Raw genomic sequence first — 19,586 nt, 5'->3', positions numbered from 1 at the left:
TAGGAAGAGAAAAACAACATAGATTAAAATTGGAATAAGATGCCAAATAATATTTTTTACCATTTTTTTTGGAATTTGTTGTAATTTTTTTGTGATTTTTCAAGATAGTAAAATCATTATCTTTGACAGAATCTGTCTGGGTGAGAGGTTGGTGTTCAGTACACATCCAAATAGAATGGCTTTATGCTGGGAATCTCAGTGGGTTAGACAATGAAATTATTTTCGTTGTAGCCTCAAAAGATGTATGCTGATCTGTGGGCACAAACGCAGCCCACCTTTCTGATTACTGCTGACAGGAAGAGCTCAGTGCATGGCTCTTGCAGGGACATTGTGGCCGTTGGACTTCTGTGAGGCATAAAGTTACTGACTCTCATCAGTCTCCAGTTTCCTGACTCTGGGCATTTACATCTCTGAAGGCTGTGGAAATCTTGAAGGAATATCCTTATCTATGGGCTCTTACTGAGTTTTTGTTTCAAAGCAAATAGGTTTAGATCTTACTGTTGCATTTTATTTTCCTGTTTTGAGACAAGAGTATGTGGTGTTGAGGTTGGTTTTGTATTCTATACCCATGTAGTTCTCTTCTTTTGTATGCTGTATGTTGTTTATAAGAGTGTTTGAGGGCTATTTAGTTGGTTTTCACGTGCCACAAATCAATGGAAAACCTGGAAAGAAATGCTGGGATATAGAGGTAGATAGGCCTGCCTGTGTTAGCACGCATCTGCCTTCTGGTGCTTAAAAACACCTACCGTGAGTGATTTCACTGCGAGCTGATCCTGAATAGGTCAAGTGAAAACATAATGCAGCCCTGAGTTGTTCAAATCTAGTTTTCCTCACTGCTTCATTGGCAGTTTATTCTGGTTTCTTGTAAAAAAACCAAAAAAAAAACAAAACCAAAAAAAAACCCCCAAAATTTCCCCAAGCTTGGCTTTGACTTTTGAATTGTCGCTGCAGATTACATAGCTACCTGTATAACGAATAAGTTGCTGTTTGTTTCTTCCCATTACTCCGTAATCCTTAGAAATGTTTAAATCCCTGAAACCTCCTACCTCCAATCTTATAAACCTTTTCTCTCTTCCTTATTTGCTTTGTACTACACTCCCTGTTTCTCTAGAGTCTTTCTTGTAAAGTCTCTAGCAATCGCGTAACGCTAGGCAAAGGGTGCCTGTTGTTCCACATGAAGTCTCGTAAGGGCTGTCAGCTGTAGAAGTGGTGATCAGGAATTGGATTCTTTGAAAATGTTATTTTGTTGTTACAGCCAATGAACACAGATTTCAGCCCTAAAAAACCACAGAGAGTGAGTTCCAGGACTCTAACTATAGATTGGTTATTTTTATAAGTAAAAAGACATTTTGCTATTTTTACTTTCAGTACATAGATGCTTTCTAGAGATACTGAAACATTTCTTTGCAGCTCTTGTTAAGCTTGTATGTAAATACATTGAACTCTGAGCTATTTGGGTTAGGCATCTGACAATATTTATCTGTAAAATAGTATTCATACTTGCACAGCACAGTGGCTGTACAGTTCTAGTTTGCGTAAATGTTACAAACACAATTCTGATAGCTTGTCTGAAAAATCAAAGCGTATTTTGCTTATGTCTGTTGCATGTGTTTTCCTACTGCTCACTACAGTTCTTTCATTTTTTATCAAGAATGACATCTGAGCGTTTGTCTTCTGTTTTCTTGTAGCAGCTATTAGGTATGTATGATGGAATGAATGATCTGAGTCTCTAAATAATTTATTTTATAACCCTGCAGTGTTTGAGAGTAGAGGTGCAAAAATTCTGACATGGAGGACGTACAGGGGGAAGAAAAAAGTAGATCATGTACCTTCCTTTTTCCCTCACAGGAGCTCCCCCCTCTCCTTCCTCAGCAGGAGATTTTTCTTTTGATCCAAAGAAACACTCTAAAACTATGATCAAGAAATATTTATTCATCTGCTCCCTTGTTTGTGCTTTTTGGGGCATAAAAGTAGTGAGGTGGATCAAGGGCGACGCGTATGGTAAGCAGCTGTAGTGCTGAAACAAATCAGTCGGCCCATTAAAAGTACTTTGGAGCTTTTGCTTTCTGGCTTTCATTCTACACATAGTTGCATTATTTAATCTTCTGAATGATTTGTGACGTAGCAGAGTTTATTGCTCTGAACTTGGTACAAATACAGAAGGGTTCATATATACGTTGTTGTAGATTATGTGTATGCTGTAACTGCTTTCGTGATGTTACACTTTATAACTGACCCTTTGGATAAAACTGTATTCCTCAGATTATCATTGAAATCAGTTTCCTGTGGACTGCAGCAATGTAATTTCCACTTTCATTTGCCCTAGCTTTCTCTAGGAAAAAAATTAACCTGGCTTCCAGTCTCAGTCATTCCTTACTCTTGTTTCTAACCATCTGTTGCGCCTCTATATTCGTTTCCTCTCTAGGATGAACTTCCATCCCATTCACGATAGGCTGCTAACGTGTTTGAAGGGGAATCAAGGTTTAGTGCAATTAACTTGCCTGGATGTGAACTGGGAACAAAGGTAAAGATGTTTGAATACTGATTTCCAGCTGCTTGTGAAATACATAATCACAGAATGGTGGAGGTTGGAAGGGACCTCCAGAAATCATGTGGAGCCAGGTGGGACCTGCTCCCCCAGGTCCAGTAGTCTTTAGGTTAATCGCAAATCGTTTCTCTGAAGCTGTACTGAAGACTGAAATGCTTCAGGCCCCCTTGGGACCACTGCCATTTCGTAAGTCCACCTCCCACTCATGGTTTTGTTGTGTGGCAAGAGTCAATTTTTTTGTGGTGTGTGTTTGTTGGTTTGTTTGTTTGTTTTTTTTTTTACCATAGCAAGTCTGATGAGCATTTATTCATATTGGGAGCTTGACAAAAGTTTTAAACTGGTGGCACTGAGGTCAAGGTTTTGCTCCTGGAAGGGATCATGTTCCCCTGCTAAATTGTTAGCTGACACAGTGCCCGGATTCTTCTTCAGTGAAAACCTGCACTGTAGCTTTCAGTGCAGTTATTCCAAATCATACATACGTACTCCAGCAAGAGCTGGAGTGCCTCCAGCTGTGTATTTTTAAAGCATTTTGAAATATACTTGCATTCTTCAGATTGTAATTTTATTACCATTCAGTATGAGTTTCAGAGAATGACTTCTTATTGTCTCCCCTCAGTAAGAGCGAACCTAGACATTATGTGCAGGTCCTTACTGCCAGCAACAGAGTTGGTGTTCTAAATGCCACTGTATTTAAAAAAGGTTTTTAAAATTTGTGAATACGTACATTAATCTTATGAATACTACACTTGCATTGTTTTTATGCAAGTAGCTAACACTTCCTTTTTCTGCCACAACGGATTCTGAAGATCTTTGCCTGCGCTGGCAGCAGCATGATTTGTAAGGGAGAGGCTGGGACATGATGGGGAGCATATACCTTTGTCAGTAAGGCACTGGGTCCTCTGTCTTTCAAATTACCTATAGAATTGATCAGAGTACCTTAAAAAAACATTTTCCAGCTTCTGGGCATGGATAGTCACTGCTTATTTATTCATTTACTTGTTTTGTAATAAAATAGTACTGTTTGTTCTCACATAGACCAGTGTGTATGATCCATAAATACGTTTGTAAAATATATCTGTAGCATGTAACAGAATCCTTTAGAATATCCTGCGAAAATTCATGGTTTTAGTTGATAGCACTTTAAGAACATTTACATCCTTCATCTTGACATTTTTAAATAGAACATTTTTTGCCTACAGAAGTAAGTTTACAGCATCATCACAGTATTATAGCTTGTTTAAAAATACATACAGCATTAATGATAATTGCAAGCAAGCTATATACTTGAGCAGGGTTTTTGTTTGTAATTTTACCTGTTTTCTACTTTTAAAAACAATTACATATATTAATATTACATCCATCACTTTGTTAGAAAATATTCTTCTATATGCTACTCACAATAGATCTGTCATTTTCCTGTGACATAACGTTACAGGCTATGAAAGTAGAAACACACCATTGTATGATTGATTTAAAAATAATCACAAGCCTGGTTTAAAAAGTGCATTAGGCTTGCTTTGTCCTTGGTAAGTTAGGTTCCACTAACGCTGGGCGTCCTTAATCCACTTGTGGTTGGACTGCCGCTAGCACCTCTCGGCACCAGACCTTGCGTGAAAGAAACGCTGACTTCCCATCAGCTGACAGGCTCGGGGCTTGGTCCTGCATGCTTTCTGCTGAAGACGTGAAGAGTTCTTCAGCTACAGGCTGTCAGGACCAGGCTGCCACTGCTGAGTATCTGTGACTTTGATTTACTTAAGACTCCAATTAGACTTCAAAATCTTCAGCCAGATGATGAGATCAGTGCAAGACAACACAACTCCACTGATTTTTGTCAGCTGTGTTGGTTTGTATGAACCAAAATCTGGCCCTTTGCCTTCCATGGGCCAGAGAATTTTTGAAGGAGTGTGAGCAACAGGTTTAAATTTACTGTTTTAGTAATACATGTGAGATTAGAAATACGTGATTGTGTTAGTTTTGCTTTGCACAAATGAGACTAAATATATAAATATATATATATGTATAATAAAGCTGTAGGAAATCTCCAGACTGCTAACAACTCTTATAAATGAGATAAAACAAGGATATATTTATTTGGAAATTTCATAGTTGCTTCTTTTACTGTTTTAATTTTCAGTTAATGCAAGAGTATTTCATGGTGGATCCTTTTTTTTTTTTTTTTTTTTTTTTATGAAACAAGTCCAGCCGTGCTTTGAAAAATGCTCTTTTCGTGGTCTTTCTGATACTCCTCTTGTGCTTTCTGCAGTTTTTTATCTCTCAGTTTCCACTTGTGAAAACAGTAGGTTACTAGGGATGTCATTATCAGAGAGAAAATAATAACCAGCACTATTATCAGTGCAATAGTGGATGAGAGGGACCCCTCTAGCTGCTTAGTTTCAGTGTCTCTTGTTGTGTTTAGTTTAGCAAAGTTTTCATAGTCTGTTGAGGCCCAAAGTGCAGGTACAGGAACTTCTTTGAAGTTGGGCCTCATTGGGATTCAGTAGTTGTTCTCACTCAGTTAAAATTTCTGGAGAGGCAAGAACTATGACTTCCTCGTCACCTGTGTCATTCGTAAGACAGTTTTCTCCTTGGGCTCTGCAGGCATAGATGAGGCTCAGAAGCTTTGTTTACGAAGCCAGGGAGCGTAGCAGGAACAGCGTGTGTCACAGAGTTTACAGCACAGGTCATCTATATCCAGAGTTGTGTGAGTCAGAAACGTGTGTGCGCTGTTGTCTTCTTTATCAAGGAGTGGGGGAAAGCTGCTTATCTGCCTGCCGGTTTGTGGTTCTTCTTGAGCAGATAATTGAAGAAAAATGAATCAGTTCTCCAGTAACATTGTGGTGGCAGGGCTTATCCTCCAGCGCAGAAGAAAAACAGCCACTGCAACAAGCGTAGTTGATACCTTACGAATTTGTTCAGTGAGAGGTTTTGTTTTTCTTCCCCCAAATATTCCCAAAAGAGAGTGAAATCAAAGGCATATTTTTTTTGCTGAGATGCAGGCTTGATTTTGGTAACACAGGCATTAACAAAATGAGCTCCAAAACAGGAGCTGTCATACTAACGAAGAATTTTTATTTCCCCCTCTTCTTTAATCTCAGACTTGGCTTGTCTGGAGAGGATTTTGATTTGGGGGTTTTGTCCTTGTTATACTGGAGTTTAGGAGGTGTCCTCACTGATTTCAAATCTGGAATCTGGAAAAATGACCTGGGTGAAAAACGATACAGGATTATTTAAGAGGTGAGCTCCCCTAAAAGCAGTGAGCTGTAATCTAGAATTTAAAAACTTGACTGTTTCATAATTCTGATAGCATTTAAAATACATAAGTTATTTGGCTTTGTTACATGCTGTGTGTGACAAATCCTAAAAAATGTACTTATCTGAGCGGTTCTGCAGTTAAAAGAGCTGATCGGGAGAAGGTGAGGAGCTGGCTGCCCTGCCCCTCTCCTCCCCTGGTACAGATCTCATCTTAGAGTTAAATCTGGTGAGGAACAAGGCTGGGCTGTTCTTACTGATCTCTCTTTCCACTCAGGACAGTAGTATTTGGCCCCAGGATGTTTTAATTTGAGGAGCTGTAAGCACTTTCAGAGCTGTTTATTTCAAATAACAGATTGCTCTAAACCCCCTCCACCCTACTCCCAAATGCTTTGAGGCCAAAATTAGGTTTAAGAGATCTTTCAGCATAACTGTTTGCTCAGAGATGCTCTGTTTGATAGGATGCAATGGTAATTCATTCTCTTTATAGAAATGTGTGGTTCATCCCACTCAGGCTAGCAGAGAACTGAGGGTCTCTCTTACTAATTAACAGCACGTTCTTGTTTGTAATAATGACTGTTTACTATAGATTAGCATTCTGTTGATGTTAAAAGATGTAAATGAGCAGTTCTTGCCAGTTTGGAACAATATGTTCACATAGTCAAAAATAAATGTTGATTTTAAAGTTTAAAAACCAGATTTTACTGTAGTTTAGGACAAAAGAAAAATGTGTTGTAAAGCTGAAAGTTCATTTTGCGTAAGGGAGCAAGTGCAGCATACAACATCTTTGAGTGCCTATACATCGCACTACTGGCAAGACGTATATCAGGAGGTTATGACAGTGGAATAGCTTAGTGCTACCTGGCTGCGTATTCCACATCTCTCTCAAGTAGCCTAGAGAAAGAAACTGCAATAAAAGAATTTAAGAAACTGAGAAATGCCCTTCTGATTTATGGAGTAGCTAAGTGTCCACCACCCACGCCAAAGTCCGGGAGGGTGGAATGTCTCAGCACTAACGAAAATCAGATTTTGTCATACTTGCCTGAACCTGTATCTCATCTCATCTGTATCCACAGCTATCAGATTCCTATGGGGAATATAAAATATAGAAAATCATTAGGCATCTGGTACTGTATGGTACTGTTCCCAGAAGGGGAGTGGATGTTATTTGTAACTCCATTTCCCCCTCAGTTCAGGTATGTGTATTTTCAAACACAAAACAGGAATGCTTTTAAAATCTTAAGTCTCCAAAGTGTTTCAGCTGCATTTTGGGAGAAGGAGACTGCTTTTATAGACAAATCCCTGCCCCTCAAAACAGTGTCTGAGGATTCTCTTTGCGGCTCTGCTGCGCTCGAGTGACTGTGACTGAACCATGCCATGTCTGCGGGTAATATGGCAATGCTACCACCAGTTTCTACTCTGCCTTGCTTCTAAGCTTTTTGAGGGCAAAGAGTGCTTCTTCCTGTTGCTTGTGGATGAGTTGGTGAACTAGGTTAGCAAGCAAAGGGTACAGGGGGATGAGAAAAACCTCAAAAACTGCAAAACACAGCTCAGGGGGGCCCATCTCAAATGTCTGCACAGAAATAAGCAAGTGCTAAGAAGAAAATTTTATGGGAGAAGTAAGGTAAATGTCTTAGCATCAGCTTGTATTGCAACATCCTACTGAGATTTCAGTTTCTGAGAAAAGCTGGACCGCTAGTACTCTGCTTAAATTTCAAGACAACTGTTCATATTACCTGCAGTCACTGCATTAAGTACACACTCGTACACGCGCACAAAGCACACGTTTCCAGTTGAGTCAGATTCTGTCTGCTGAAGTTTCAATGTCAACACTTTCTCATGAGGAAACTTTCCATTAAAAAACCCCAAAACATTCTTCATTGTCCATGCTCTAATTTAATTCAGACGGTAGAGAATAAATTATTCTTACATTGTTTAGGTGGTTTTGTGTGAGTCATAAGTCTTCAGTGTATTTTGCCTGAGCATTATGAAATACAAACTAGGATCTCAGGGCTGCATGCACTTCATTCCCAGTAGCATTTAATAAAATACATTAGAAAGGTTCAGGTATTTGCAAAAATAATTTGAGTGCGTTTTTTGGTCTGAAAATACTCATTTGTGGGAAGAAGTGTTTCGTGAATGCATATTAAAGTGCCTGTAAGCTGAATGCATTTCTAAACCTTTCAATGAAATAGTAGTGTTTTACTTTGATAGGCTACTGCTGTAGTGCATGTCCTCACCTAGACATGGCCTTTGCTACCATGGCTCCTGTTTCACATCTTTCTGGTTTAGCAAGCTAATGTTTAAAATAAAGTACAATTCAGTATAAGATGGGGAGGAACCTGATACTATCTTACCTCTGCATTGAGAGACGCTGAGCAGAACAGCTTCTGTTGGTTCAGGTAGAAGTTGCAGGCTGTGTGGCTGCTCAGGACATCTGCTTTTGGGTTCCAGAAGAACTCAAGTGGGCAGGTGTCTGTGCTTAGTGCGGACCGTAAATGTAACATACTGTTTTCCTGGGCATTCAGTTTATAGAGAACCCATATGGAGCTAATTCTGGTTTTTAAGGTTTTAATTTGAATTAAGTAGTTCCTGAAGCGTAAAGCAATTGAAGCAACAGACCTGTTGTGTTGTAGATTTAGACTCTCTGAAATTCATATTCATTCCACTGACTTTATTGGTGACTTTTTTCATTATAGTATAGCATGTTGATTCAGTATAACTGATTTGATAAACACCAGGAGCTTTTTAGGTGTGATTACACCTAATTGGAAGTTGCTGGTGCCTGTTACCAGGAGCAAACTACGAGTAAGTCATGTTGTAGACTGAACACTTGACGAATTCCCTCCTTGAATTAATATTGCTAAAATGTATGTGTGATACATATGGTAGGCTTCTTTTCTAGGTAGTGGTGTGAGGAAAGTTTATCATCCTGATCAATGAAATCCTTGTGTGACATTTCTAGGGTAGCGTTGACACTATATTAAATGCTCCCAAGAGGTGTGCTGGCTGAGACTTAGGCACACTGAAATGAAACGTGCTGGGAAGAGACAGTCTTATTCCTTTCATGTGCTTGTATTTGGGGAAGGGCTTGGATTTTTTTCTGGTTTTTTTTTTAAGCTTGGAAAAGAGTGTTGTATTAAATCATGTTCTCTAAACAGTTGAACAGATCTGTTCCTTCATCATGTTCACTTCGAAACAAGTTTCGCTGCATTTTAAGAGCTATGTTGAGATTGTTGTTCTCAAAACAGCACCCAATATTCCTCTTTTCGGAGGGTGGTTTTTCCTGATAAGTCATTCTTTGTTTTTCCTACTGAAGGAACAATCTTATAGCATCAGCTGAAAAAGTACCCTGTAAAATGTGGAGTCTTTTTTCCCTTTGAAATTGTCTTTCGTGGTTAACTTCTTGCTAATTTAGTTCATACTAATTTCTTTTGCACAACATTCTATGCTGTTCTTCCCACACACCTTTCGAAGTCAGGGGCAATTACATCTTGTGATTATAGAGGCAGCCTGTGAATTTTTCCATTAGTCCGTATTTTAAATGTTATTCTGTGAAAACAAATCCTGGAGTGCAAACAATCCCCTAGCTTACACTGATGCTTAAACTTGCTCAGCATTTTTTTCCATTTGCCTGTTTGTAGGATCACTTTGTCCTAATGCTCTGTGTTACATGATTTTTGGAGTCAGAACAAGTACTTACCGGTCCAGGTACAAGTGGATGTTTAATTGTTCTCTTGAGTTATAGGATAAACCAAAACTGAAAGCTGTTTAGAGCTGGATTCAAATGAACAAAGGCAAAACCTAAGAAGCTTCATAAAATAAGATCTTAAGACAATCGGTGGCCTTTTCATTAGATTCTCATTTTCTTTGCAGGTGAAGGAGGGTTCTGATTCTGGGCTAATTGGTTGCAAACGGGAGATGAACAAATAAGATCTGTTTTTGTATCACTCTCCCTTTTTTAATCTCTCCTCTCCTTTTTTCTCCTTCCCTACTGCTAGCAAGGAATGTAATTAGAGATGGGACGCTTTGCAGCCTTTCTCTTGGATCTAAAATCTGCCAAGACTGAAACTCCCGCAGGGATAACATTTTTTTTTTTTTTAAATGTACCAAAGAGCAAAAAATTGTTTGAACATTCGAGTATTCATCCAACTAATTTAAAAGAAAACTCTTCTCCTTCCAGCCAGTGTGCCTGTTCTTGATGAATAGTTACAGCCTAGGACTACAATACATTTAATACTTGGGGAATTTCAGCTTTAAAATTGTGCAAGAAAAATAGTAAGTTAAAGGGTGGGAGAGAGCAGGGGGCTGAGAGAGGGAGTGATGCATGTAATTTTAGATGCAGCTACTTTGTGTCTGTCCATTTCTGGAATAAGATCACATTTCTTTCCCCACAGCATGAACTGGGGACAGCCTCTGTGTAATTTGAGAGTCCTAGGTAAGCAGAAAGCACCCTTGCTTCCTCCCCACTGCCCTTCTCTCCCAGTCTTAGAGCCCAGGCAGCTTGTCTCTGGGATGAGTAGAGCTGGTGTGCGGTAAGGTGGTCCCAGCACTGAGGCTGAAGGAGTAAGCAAGGGGAGAGAAGGGAATAAAGACTTGCTTTAAGCATTCAGTGCTTACTGGTGAGTGATGACTTTCCTTTTAGCTCCAAATCATGTTCTAAAAGGGAAAAGTTAAGTGAAATGCATTTGGGGTTAGTTAATGTGTTAAGAGATCAGTGGGTTACATGGTAGGAGCCTGTGCTCCGCTTTAGCCGTGCGTGGAAGGGGATGAGGGGCCTGCCACCTTTCTCCTTTTGTGGGCTGAGGGGTTCAGCCTTCGTGCACAGGTAGCAAGATGTGTGACCAGGTGTGGAGAGGGAGGAGAGGATGTGCTGCTTCTGCGGGGGAGCAAAGGGGACGGGTAACATGGGTAACTGAGGGGGGAGCTTATATGCATGTGGAGAAGCGGGTGCGTGATGAATGGAAAGGGTGAGGGGTCCCTGGGGCCGTGGTGAGGATGGAGAGGAAGATGCACATTGCACGAGAGGGGCAGGATGTGTTTACAGGGGCGTTCGGTGCACCTTTGTGCCATCAGGGAGCTTCTTGCGTACGCCTTTGTGAAGGGTGGGCGTGTGGTGGGTACGCGCGTGGGAAGCTGCTGGTACCCTGGGGAGGATGCTCATGGCTCTGACCGGAGCTGGACAGCCCTGGTGAGGGGCACGAGTGGCCCTGGGCCAGGCTGGGGGGCAGCAGGTGGAGCAGTGCAGCCGTGGGTGCTGTGCCGTGCCAGTCCCGGACGCTGGTACCGCGTTGTGCGGTGCTGTGCCGTGCCAGCCTCGCACGCCGGGTGCCAGCTCTGCACGCGGGATATTGCGGTGCCGTGCCACGCCAACCCTGCGCACCGGGTGCCAGCCATGCCGTGCCAGGTCCCGCACACCTGGCGCTGCAACGCCCAGTGCCGTGCCAGCCCCGCACGCCGGGTACCGCACTGTGCTGTGCTCCCAGTTGGGAAGCTGCGGAGGGCTGGAACAGCATGCAGCGGGAGCAGCCCTCCGAGCACCCGCCTGCCCAGCCGGACAAACGGCACCTCTGCAGCAGGCGGTTTCTGATGCTTGGGTTTTTGCTGCTGCGCTCTGCGCCCTACGCCGGGAAAATGAGCTTTGTTGGGAAATCAGCTCGTTAGGTTGATCTCCTTTGAAAGGGGCACACGCGCCCTTCGCATAATGGGGAAGGAAAGGAGGCTTTTGACTGTGTCCATTTAAAAAATTGCAACCGCTGCCCCCTCCCTCCTCCACTTTCTAAAGAGCCTCCGGTTCCGCACAAAGGATTTATCATAGCCATGCAGTACTCACCTTCTCCGGCCACATCCTCCTCGGCTCGCTGGGCTACTTTCAGAAGGGGAGAGTGATCAGGGGGTGGCACGGCTGGGAGCCCGGGCTGAAGCCTGACCATGGAGACCCTGCGAACCGGCCAGTCTTGTCCCCCCTTGGTCTTTGAAAGGAGAGGCAGATAGTGCTGAACAGGCGCGTTATCCGTGCTGCAGATGCAGGGAGGGTGGAACAGCTCCACACGCCCGCTACCTCAGCAGCACTCGCTGATCCCAGCCAAATTTTTCAACTTTATTTAGGGGGAAGAACAGATCACATGGGGAGCTTCACCAAACTGGGAGGAGCGTGTTAGTGCAGAATCAGGTCACTAAGAGAAAAACCCAGGAGTTAGTCACAGGCACGAAGATTAATAGTGTTAGCATAATCCAGGCGTAAAAGGCAGACTGAGACAAAGGCGAGAGGTGCTTAAGGGAATTAAATGCTTCTGTCTTGCTCCCTTATCTGTGTCATTAAGCAGGGTAATTTTGTGCTCCTTTTATCAGGTGAGTTTTCCTGATTGAGTAAGAAATGGAGTAGAATGTAAAAGAAATGTTTTCAGCTTCCAAGTGCTTTTGAGCACATTCTTTTTGGCTGTCAATCTAGCATTTCTACAGGCATATTTTTTTTTTTTCCCTACACTTCTGGAATGCTGTCTGTCTCTGTCCTGCCGTGTTGAATCTATCCAGTCCCAGGGAAATAGATGCTACAGATTCATTCCAAAACATACACATGCCCACATCAAATAGAATAACTGCCTCTGACTCCAATCTTTTAATTTGCATCTCTTGCTCAGACAAAGGCAAGAAGGCTGCTGGCCGATCCCTTATTGTCCCCCTGGCTGAGAAATCATTGCGGGATTAAGCTTCTACAGCACCCTTTTCTGATCTCTGTCTTTCATTCATCAATAGATGGCAAAGCTCCCAACAGGAGCGTAGGTAATGCAAAACTGTCCCCGAAGAGCTGGTTGCTGCCAGGACCGCAGCATGATTCTCGGGACTTTAATATTTTTGTTTGTTTAATCGGCTGCACATTCCAAACCTGTGATGGATTTAGGTTATTTAGAGGCCAAAACTCAAATGTGAAAGCCTAAATATGGATACCTAAAAACATACATATCTTGTGAAGAAGTGGGCCTGACTTTTATAGGTGCTAAGCAACTGTTCTTCTGCATTTCCATCTGCTTTTAAGTCACATCCCACCCTCTGCCACTCTCCTCATGTCCACACTTTTAAAAAGAAATTGGCTTTGAAAAGTAGGCTATCTTGTTCCTCCGCTTACAGAAGCATCCTGCCCAAAAGAAGCTCCATTCTGAGAATATGATGCTAGATGAAGGGGAAATTGGTAACCGAACGGATTGCCACAGCAAAGCCAAGAGGCCTGATGTGTCCAGTGAGTATAAAACTGCAGGAGAGCTTGTCTGCTGCGCACGCAAAAGTCGCTCAAACAGTCATCCAACAGTTGCACCTGCCTACAGAGTGACTGCCCTTCCTTCAGTTTGCAGAAAAATTAACCAGCTTTGGCAGTCGAAGGCTGAAACAGTCAAAATGTTGATTCTTGGCAGCTTCTTAATGAAGTGCCTCTGGATTAGAGATGCTATCAATCAGGATATCGCATCAGGAAAAGCAACCTTCACATGAGTGTAGACTGAAATCTGTCACTCTGAGTCCTTTGGTGTGCAATCCAGTTCTCTGCTACATTATCTGTGGAGTATTTACCCTCTTTGCTTTCATTTCCCCAGCCCGGGGTGCAGAGCGGTAACCTGTGCCTGTTCCAGGCTCCGCGCTTCCTGCGAGTCTCTTGAAGGAATCAGGGGAGTGCAGCTGCTTGGAGGGGAGGAGAACTGCAACTGCAATTGGTTCTTTTTATAGGGCAAATCAATGGAGTGGAGAAAAAGCACTTTACATCTTCACTGTAATACAGACGTGCTGAAAACACAGCTAGAACCTGTGCCTGTGTGGTGTATTTCTGAGCTAATCTCGAAGAAAACCTGGGTTTTATTACCTGGAGACTGACTTTTATGTGTAACTTCCTTTTCAAGAGTGCTGAGGCCTGATTTTCAACAGAGATGCGGTCCATTCCTTTGTAGGTATAGCTTGGGATATTTTCTTTTGTTTTATCTTTTAATAATTCCTCTGTATTCCCAGCTGGCAACGGAAGGTAAGATAACAAGCCTAGCAAAGTCTTTTACAGGTCTGGTTAGCGCTTATTTGTATTTTCACCCCCAAGTTCTTTATTTCTTACCAACTGAAGTTTTCCCTCTTATGCATTTCATAACATTTTCTTCTATGTTTCTTTTTATACACAGCTTCTCACTGAAGTATCTTACGTCAACTGAAAAAGCTATATATAATGTGTGTGTATACATGCATATTTATATATATGCATACATACACATATGCAAAGACCTGTGAATACAAATTTCTACCAGTTTGTATTAGTGCGAGGGTTGTTTTTCCTCCGTTTTTATTAATATTTAACTCTCCCCAACATTTTGCCTTTGAACTCGTAAGCAAGCCAATAAGGAATGTCTGAAAATGTTCTAATATGTTTTTATGCTACATTGGATCTTTTTTTCAAGTACTTGTTCTTAATCCGGTATGACTAATACACTAAAATTTCTCATGCTCTCAAATTTGCCACTTCCTGAATTTTCTCTATTTCAAGGCTTTTAACTGGTCGGAAATGGTATCAGTTGGTTTGAAGATTATGGCTGTGCCAGCGGACTGTTGACCAACTACGGGAACACTGTTTGTATGGTATAGCCCTATCACCTCCAGGAAAAGTTACGGTTCCCAGAAAATGAGTGGTTCAAGAAATACTTGATAGCATGGTTCAGCCCCAGATCCAAATCAGCAGTGTGTAAATGTCTGACTCCCATTGATTTCCGTAGGACTCAGACCAAAGTATCTCTGTGCTTATGATCTCTTGAGGATGAAAGCTGTTCAAAGTTCATGGGATCTATTAGAAAGACCACAGTACTTTCTGACAGTAACTGAAGACATAGAAGAAAAATGAATGTTTCTAACTCCTTGAGAAGTTCTTCAAGCTTTGAAAAATGGCCCAAAGCTTCTCTCCCAGTCTGCAGGGAAATGTTCCTTATTCATCACTGCAAAAACCTCTGATGTCCCGGTCAGATTGTTGACGTTTCCATTGCTTCTTCTATCTTAAATGTTATAATTAGTAATTTTTCACGCTTCCAGATTGTCCTATCTCTTAGAAACTACAAACAGTGACAAATTAAAGCACACCAGATACTGCTGTAATGTAGGTACGCGATACAAGGAGATTACACCCAAGGTAATGTTTTCTCCTCTTCTACCTTCAGCGCCTCTGTTGTCGTCAAGGTGCCGTTCTCATTACGTAGAGATTGAAACAAGTCCATTACGTGTAATGGGTCACCATTTCACCTTGGCACGGTGCGAAAGGAATATAGTGTTCCTTATTTAGAGCTGCACAGGCGCGCGTGAAAAAAAGAATTATTGAAAGCAAAGTTTCTCATCAAAGCTAGGCCATCAAATTCCTCTTCATTTGATAAAGTTATAAATATTGACTGCAGGGGAAGAGTAAAATTTATAGCCAAGCATAATGAAATGAAATCACATTATGCAAAAAGTTTCAGTGCTTATGTGTTGTTCTTCTCTTCAATCCTAACCAGAAGGTTTGATTTTATTAGGAGAGATAAAATTTCCTTAATCAAAAAATCAGTTAACAGTCTATTTCTGGATGAGTACATAATGTAAGAATGGCTTACCCTCGAACTGCTGCTACATCTTCAGTATCACTGATTTTAATGGAATGCAGCCTGCTCATAAAACATGGAATGAGTTTTGAGATTTCAGAGGCATTGTTGGTGGGAATTATCAGACTGTCCCGCTGGCATTGCATGTGGGTATCTGTGAAATGGCTCCTGAGGACTGACAGTCCCTGAATCCTTCATTCCAGAAGTAAGGCAGGCAAGAGCGGGGTATGGTAAGGAGTATATAACATAGATAAAACTGAGGAAGTCAGAAATTCCTAATTAATCTCTGCTATTTCTTGAGAATAAGGAGAAATTCAGTGAAATTGAAAGGCATTACATATAATACTAATGGAAGGAAATGCTTCTGTACATAGCACATTATTCTCCTGTAGAATTCGTTGCAGCAAGCGTGCTCTGAAGTTGAAAGCCTTGAAGGATTTCAGTAAAGGTGTCAATGCTCATGTGGGAATGAGAGCATCTGTAATTATAGACCGTACATTTTTATTGTGGCCTCTGGTTGTAAGACACACACTACTTAGCACCTGTAAAGAGAAAATGCCCTTTTGGGCAGATTTCTTGTATTAATTTTTCTCTGTAAAAGTATTTTTAAAAGCATCTGGGACCGACCAGTGTCAGAATACTGGACTACATAATGTGTAACATCATGTTTGATCTTGTATAGCAACTTGTTTTCTTACCATAAACCAGTTCTGGTTTCATGTCTGTGTCGTAGTTCAGCCCCGATCGGACCAGACTACGCAGTCTCTCTCTCACTCCCCCCACCTGTGAGGTGAGGATAAATTCTCATTCAGCAACAGTGATAAATCTAGATTTTTTCCTCTGAGGTCAACTCCTTTTGTCTTTATGTACATAAATTTCTAGTCCAAGCACTAGTGGCTTGAGAGCCAATGTGTTTCTTTTAGAGATCAAAAATCTCAAACCAGCTTGAATCAAATAATGAACATTCTGGAAGCACAAAATATAGTAGGAGCATTCTAATGCAGGTAGGGTAGGTACATCTTGTTTTACACTGCGGTATTGCAAAGGTCAGAACTGTTAAAGAAGCTGACATGTTCTTTGAAATGACCCCGAGTAGTCCCAGAATAGATCTCTGCCAGCACCAACCTTGTAATTTCTTGGATTTTCTTTTGTTGCCTCTCTTGCCTCACATAGAGTGCTGGTTAAATTTAACGACAATCGTGTCTCTGGACAATATCTCCCATTCATGAAACAGCGGCGTACTCTTGTCAGTGGACTTCCATGTGCTGTACATACCCTCCTGGGTTTTGTTTCTGAGGTTCTCTCTTCCCAACTCTGATTTTCTTCTAAAATGGAAATACAGCAGCTTTTGGAGCATGAGAAGGCCCTATTCAACAGCTGGCAGACCTAAGATTAACAGTCTCTCTCATTTTCTTTCAACAGGGAAACTGCAGCCGCTGCCCCCCTTCCTGCAGAAGGAAGCCTGGAAGCCCAGCCAAGAGGCACTGGAGCTGGGCTCTTCCGCAGAGAGCTGCTTTCTGGGATAGGACTGCCAGAAAAGGGTGTAAACTGGTTGCTACGAACTCCACTATCCCGTCTTTTTATCTTGCTTCTGCCATCACATCACTGTATTGGGACACAGAACGGGGTTAACAGGAGAAGCTTGTTGAATCACAGCCAGTCTCCAGTGTAAGGTGCTGCGTGCTTTAGTGGTCGCGCTGGTTGCGCTAGCCCGAGGAGTCCAGATTTAAAAACGTGCAAAGAGGGCAGAAACTACCTTGATTCTCTTAGGTTTCTGGAGGGCAGCTGTGTGCTTGTTTTCCAGTCACTTGCATCATTTCTTTTGAAGCCTGAACTAGCTGTTCCTGCTGGATGCTTCTGCCCACAGTAATCTGTGTGCTACCTTCCCATCCCGTTCTCTCTTCTTATGCTTCAGGGACAGTCTGCAACCAGAATCCCTGTGTTCTCCGCTTTCCTGTGCATCCGTCTCTGCTCTCTCTTCCCGTGCCAGAAGATCTGTATTCCTCCTCTTCTCCGTTACCTCTCATTCCCCCTAAATCAACGTCCCTTATTCTTCTGTGCCACACCATGGTGGAACTAAAAGCTGATGGAGTGATGAAATTTGTCACCATTAGTAGTTTATTTTCCCCTCTTTATTAAAGTTTACTCAAATTTGGCCAAGTTGTAAGTGCAGTACAGACTATGAGTTGCTCAGAAAAGTTAACATGAGCCTGTGAGGATAAACGTGCTAATCTTCTGCAAATCATGGCAGACAGAGTCTGCATCAGAGGGCAGTTGAAGGGAAAACCTGAATTTAGTAATTGAGGAATCCTGCCTCTTGCCAGTTTAGCGATGAACTGGAAACCTAGCAGGCTGTGCTGTGAAAAAGTCTCTGACTCTCCTACACAGCTTCAATGGTTGCAGCAGTTTGGAAATACATACCAAACAAGGATTTAAAGTGCAGGAAAACAGAAGGTGATCTCAACAGGGTAGATGACATACAAGAATATGTCTGACATTGGTTTTGGTGAAAGGAGAGCAATGAGTCCTCTCATCCTGGCAACAGTTGGTGCTGCTCCCTCTCTTCCCCCATCTTTCTGGTGTGGCACTTGAGTCGCTCGTGTTCATGGATCTGGGTACGTTGGCACTGCGTACTCTGTTGGTAACCACATCACTAGGTCTCAATGCAGCTAAATGCAGCGTTGGAAAACTTGATTTAATTTCTGCCTTTGCTGCTGAGATTCTAATGCTGAGTTGCTGCGAATGAAACCTTTTCGAAGTGTTCATTAACTGAATGTTCCTCATTTTCTGGATACTCAGTCTGAAGCGATATCTGATGTGCAGCAGCACTGTATACTGCAGCTGGACCTGAGTTTTTAGCACTTAAAGCACCATGTAATGCTAAGCACTCTACAAAAAGCATGTTCTCCTTTTCCAAATTGGGTATCCCAAATGAATGAATACTTTTACAACACAGAAACTTTCTAATCATTTTTTCACCAGTCAGTCCAGATAAAATGGAAGAGTTGGAACAATAAATTAAGCAAAAATATGTTAGTAATGTGAACCTTAGAAAAGCCATGAATAAATTAATCATATGCTCTCAGAGTGGAGTTAGAGTTTGGTGAGGTAAGGTGGGGTAAACTAAGCAGAGCTGAAATGTTCTTGTTCTGTAATAAAGCATTAAATCAGGGAGTTGTTCAACTGTTTCTGAGTAACCCCCTGTGGAGGCAAGCCATCAGAAATGGGCTGCATGCAACGAGAAGAAAACAAATATTGAGTAGCTGCTCATTAATTGAGAATCATCCACCCTCTACACTGAATGAGGCAAGGGTCCTGCGGAAAAAATAATATGTGATTACGTGACTGAAGGCAGTAGCATACTGCGTAACAGCACAGGTTCAGATTGAGATTGCATAGGCGATCTTAATTCTGGAATTTCTTAACTTCTGAATTAGGATTTTCAGTCATGTTCTTTTAACTTGGAATATTGTGTGTAATATATATAAATGTTGCTTTTAAATAAAACTGGTTTGTCTCCAAGTCATGTCATTTTCACACTGCCTGCTGTCACCATTTCTGAAGGAGAAGCAGCTGGTGTGCTAAAAGAAGTTATGGACTTTGAAATCCTGCAAGGTTAGGAACTGAGTGGTTGGAGGTAGATATTTACACAAAAGTCATCTTTTTTGGCCTGCCAGATTCCTCCCACTTTTCCCCACTGTATTTTATGGAGCAAAGTGTAAACCCTGGCTTTGAAGTGTTTTGTGGCTCTAGACTCCGAGTGATACTTCTGGGAAGAGCCAGGAGGAACGCTTTGCCCGGTACACAGCACCGTCCATCCAGCTAAATTTGTTGGGTTGAAGGTTTATCTTCCTCTAGTATGGGTTTCTTCATCTGTGATAACATATCCTGGAAACCTAACTGTCTTTTAGACAGGTCAAGGTTATGGTGATGTCATTGAGACAATCTGTGCTAGGACAGGATGAGAACTGAGCGATCGTTACATGACTTGCTCCGTTAGGTGTGACAAATAGTGCATACATGCGGTTTTTAAGGTGTTCTTTGAGCAGCGTGTGTTTCCTGTGCTTTTGGCAAAGTGAATCTCTTGCCTTTGGAACTGGGATTCTGGAAGTCACTGCTTGGTTGCTGCAGAAAACTCAGTGCTGGGGTCACCCTGGGGCAGGAACTGTAGCTGGAGGGAAGGGAAAATACGGTCAGAGAGA

General features: G+C 41.9%; 1 protein-coding gene and 1 long non-coding RNA gene across 2 annotated transcripts in view; one reads left to right on the top strand and one right to left on the bottom strand.

The window, feature by feature from the left end:
* C11H8orf48 (chromosome 11 C8orf48 homolog) overlaps positions 1-18,891 on the top strand; it is a 30,885-nt gene extending 11,994 nt beyond the window's left edge. Inside the window, exon 8 of the mRNA XM_086756674.1 lies at positions 16,807-18,891. Within this exon, the coding sequence (XP_086612800.1) occupies positions 16,807-16,910 (104 nt within the window). The 3' untranslated portion in view covers positions 16,911-18,891. The remainder of the gene's footprint in view (positions 1-16,806) is intronic.
* Positions 3,506-11,846, bottom strand: LOC147599352 (uncharacterized). Its single transcript, XR_015259701.1, has 3 exons — positions 11,631-11,846; positions 6,840-6,884; positions 3,506-5,749 (listed from the first exon to the last, which is right to left on the bottom strand). It is a non-coding gene; the product is annotated as an uncharacterized LOC147599352 (long non-coding RNA).
* Positions 18,892-19,586: the final 695 nt, after the last annotated feature.

This window comes from Chlamydotis macqueenii, chromosome 11 (genome assembly GCF_036417535.1).
Source record: "Chlamydotis macqueenii isolate bChlMac1 chromosome 11, bChlMac1.mat, whole genome shotgun sequence".
Lineage (NCBI taxonomy): Eukaryota > Metazoa > Chordata > Aves > Otidiformes > Otididae > Chlamydotis > Chlamydotis macqueenii.
Note: the sequence above shows the minus strand (reverse complement) of the source record. Positions and strands in the feature narration are given on the sequence as shown.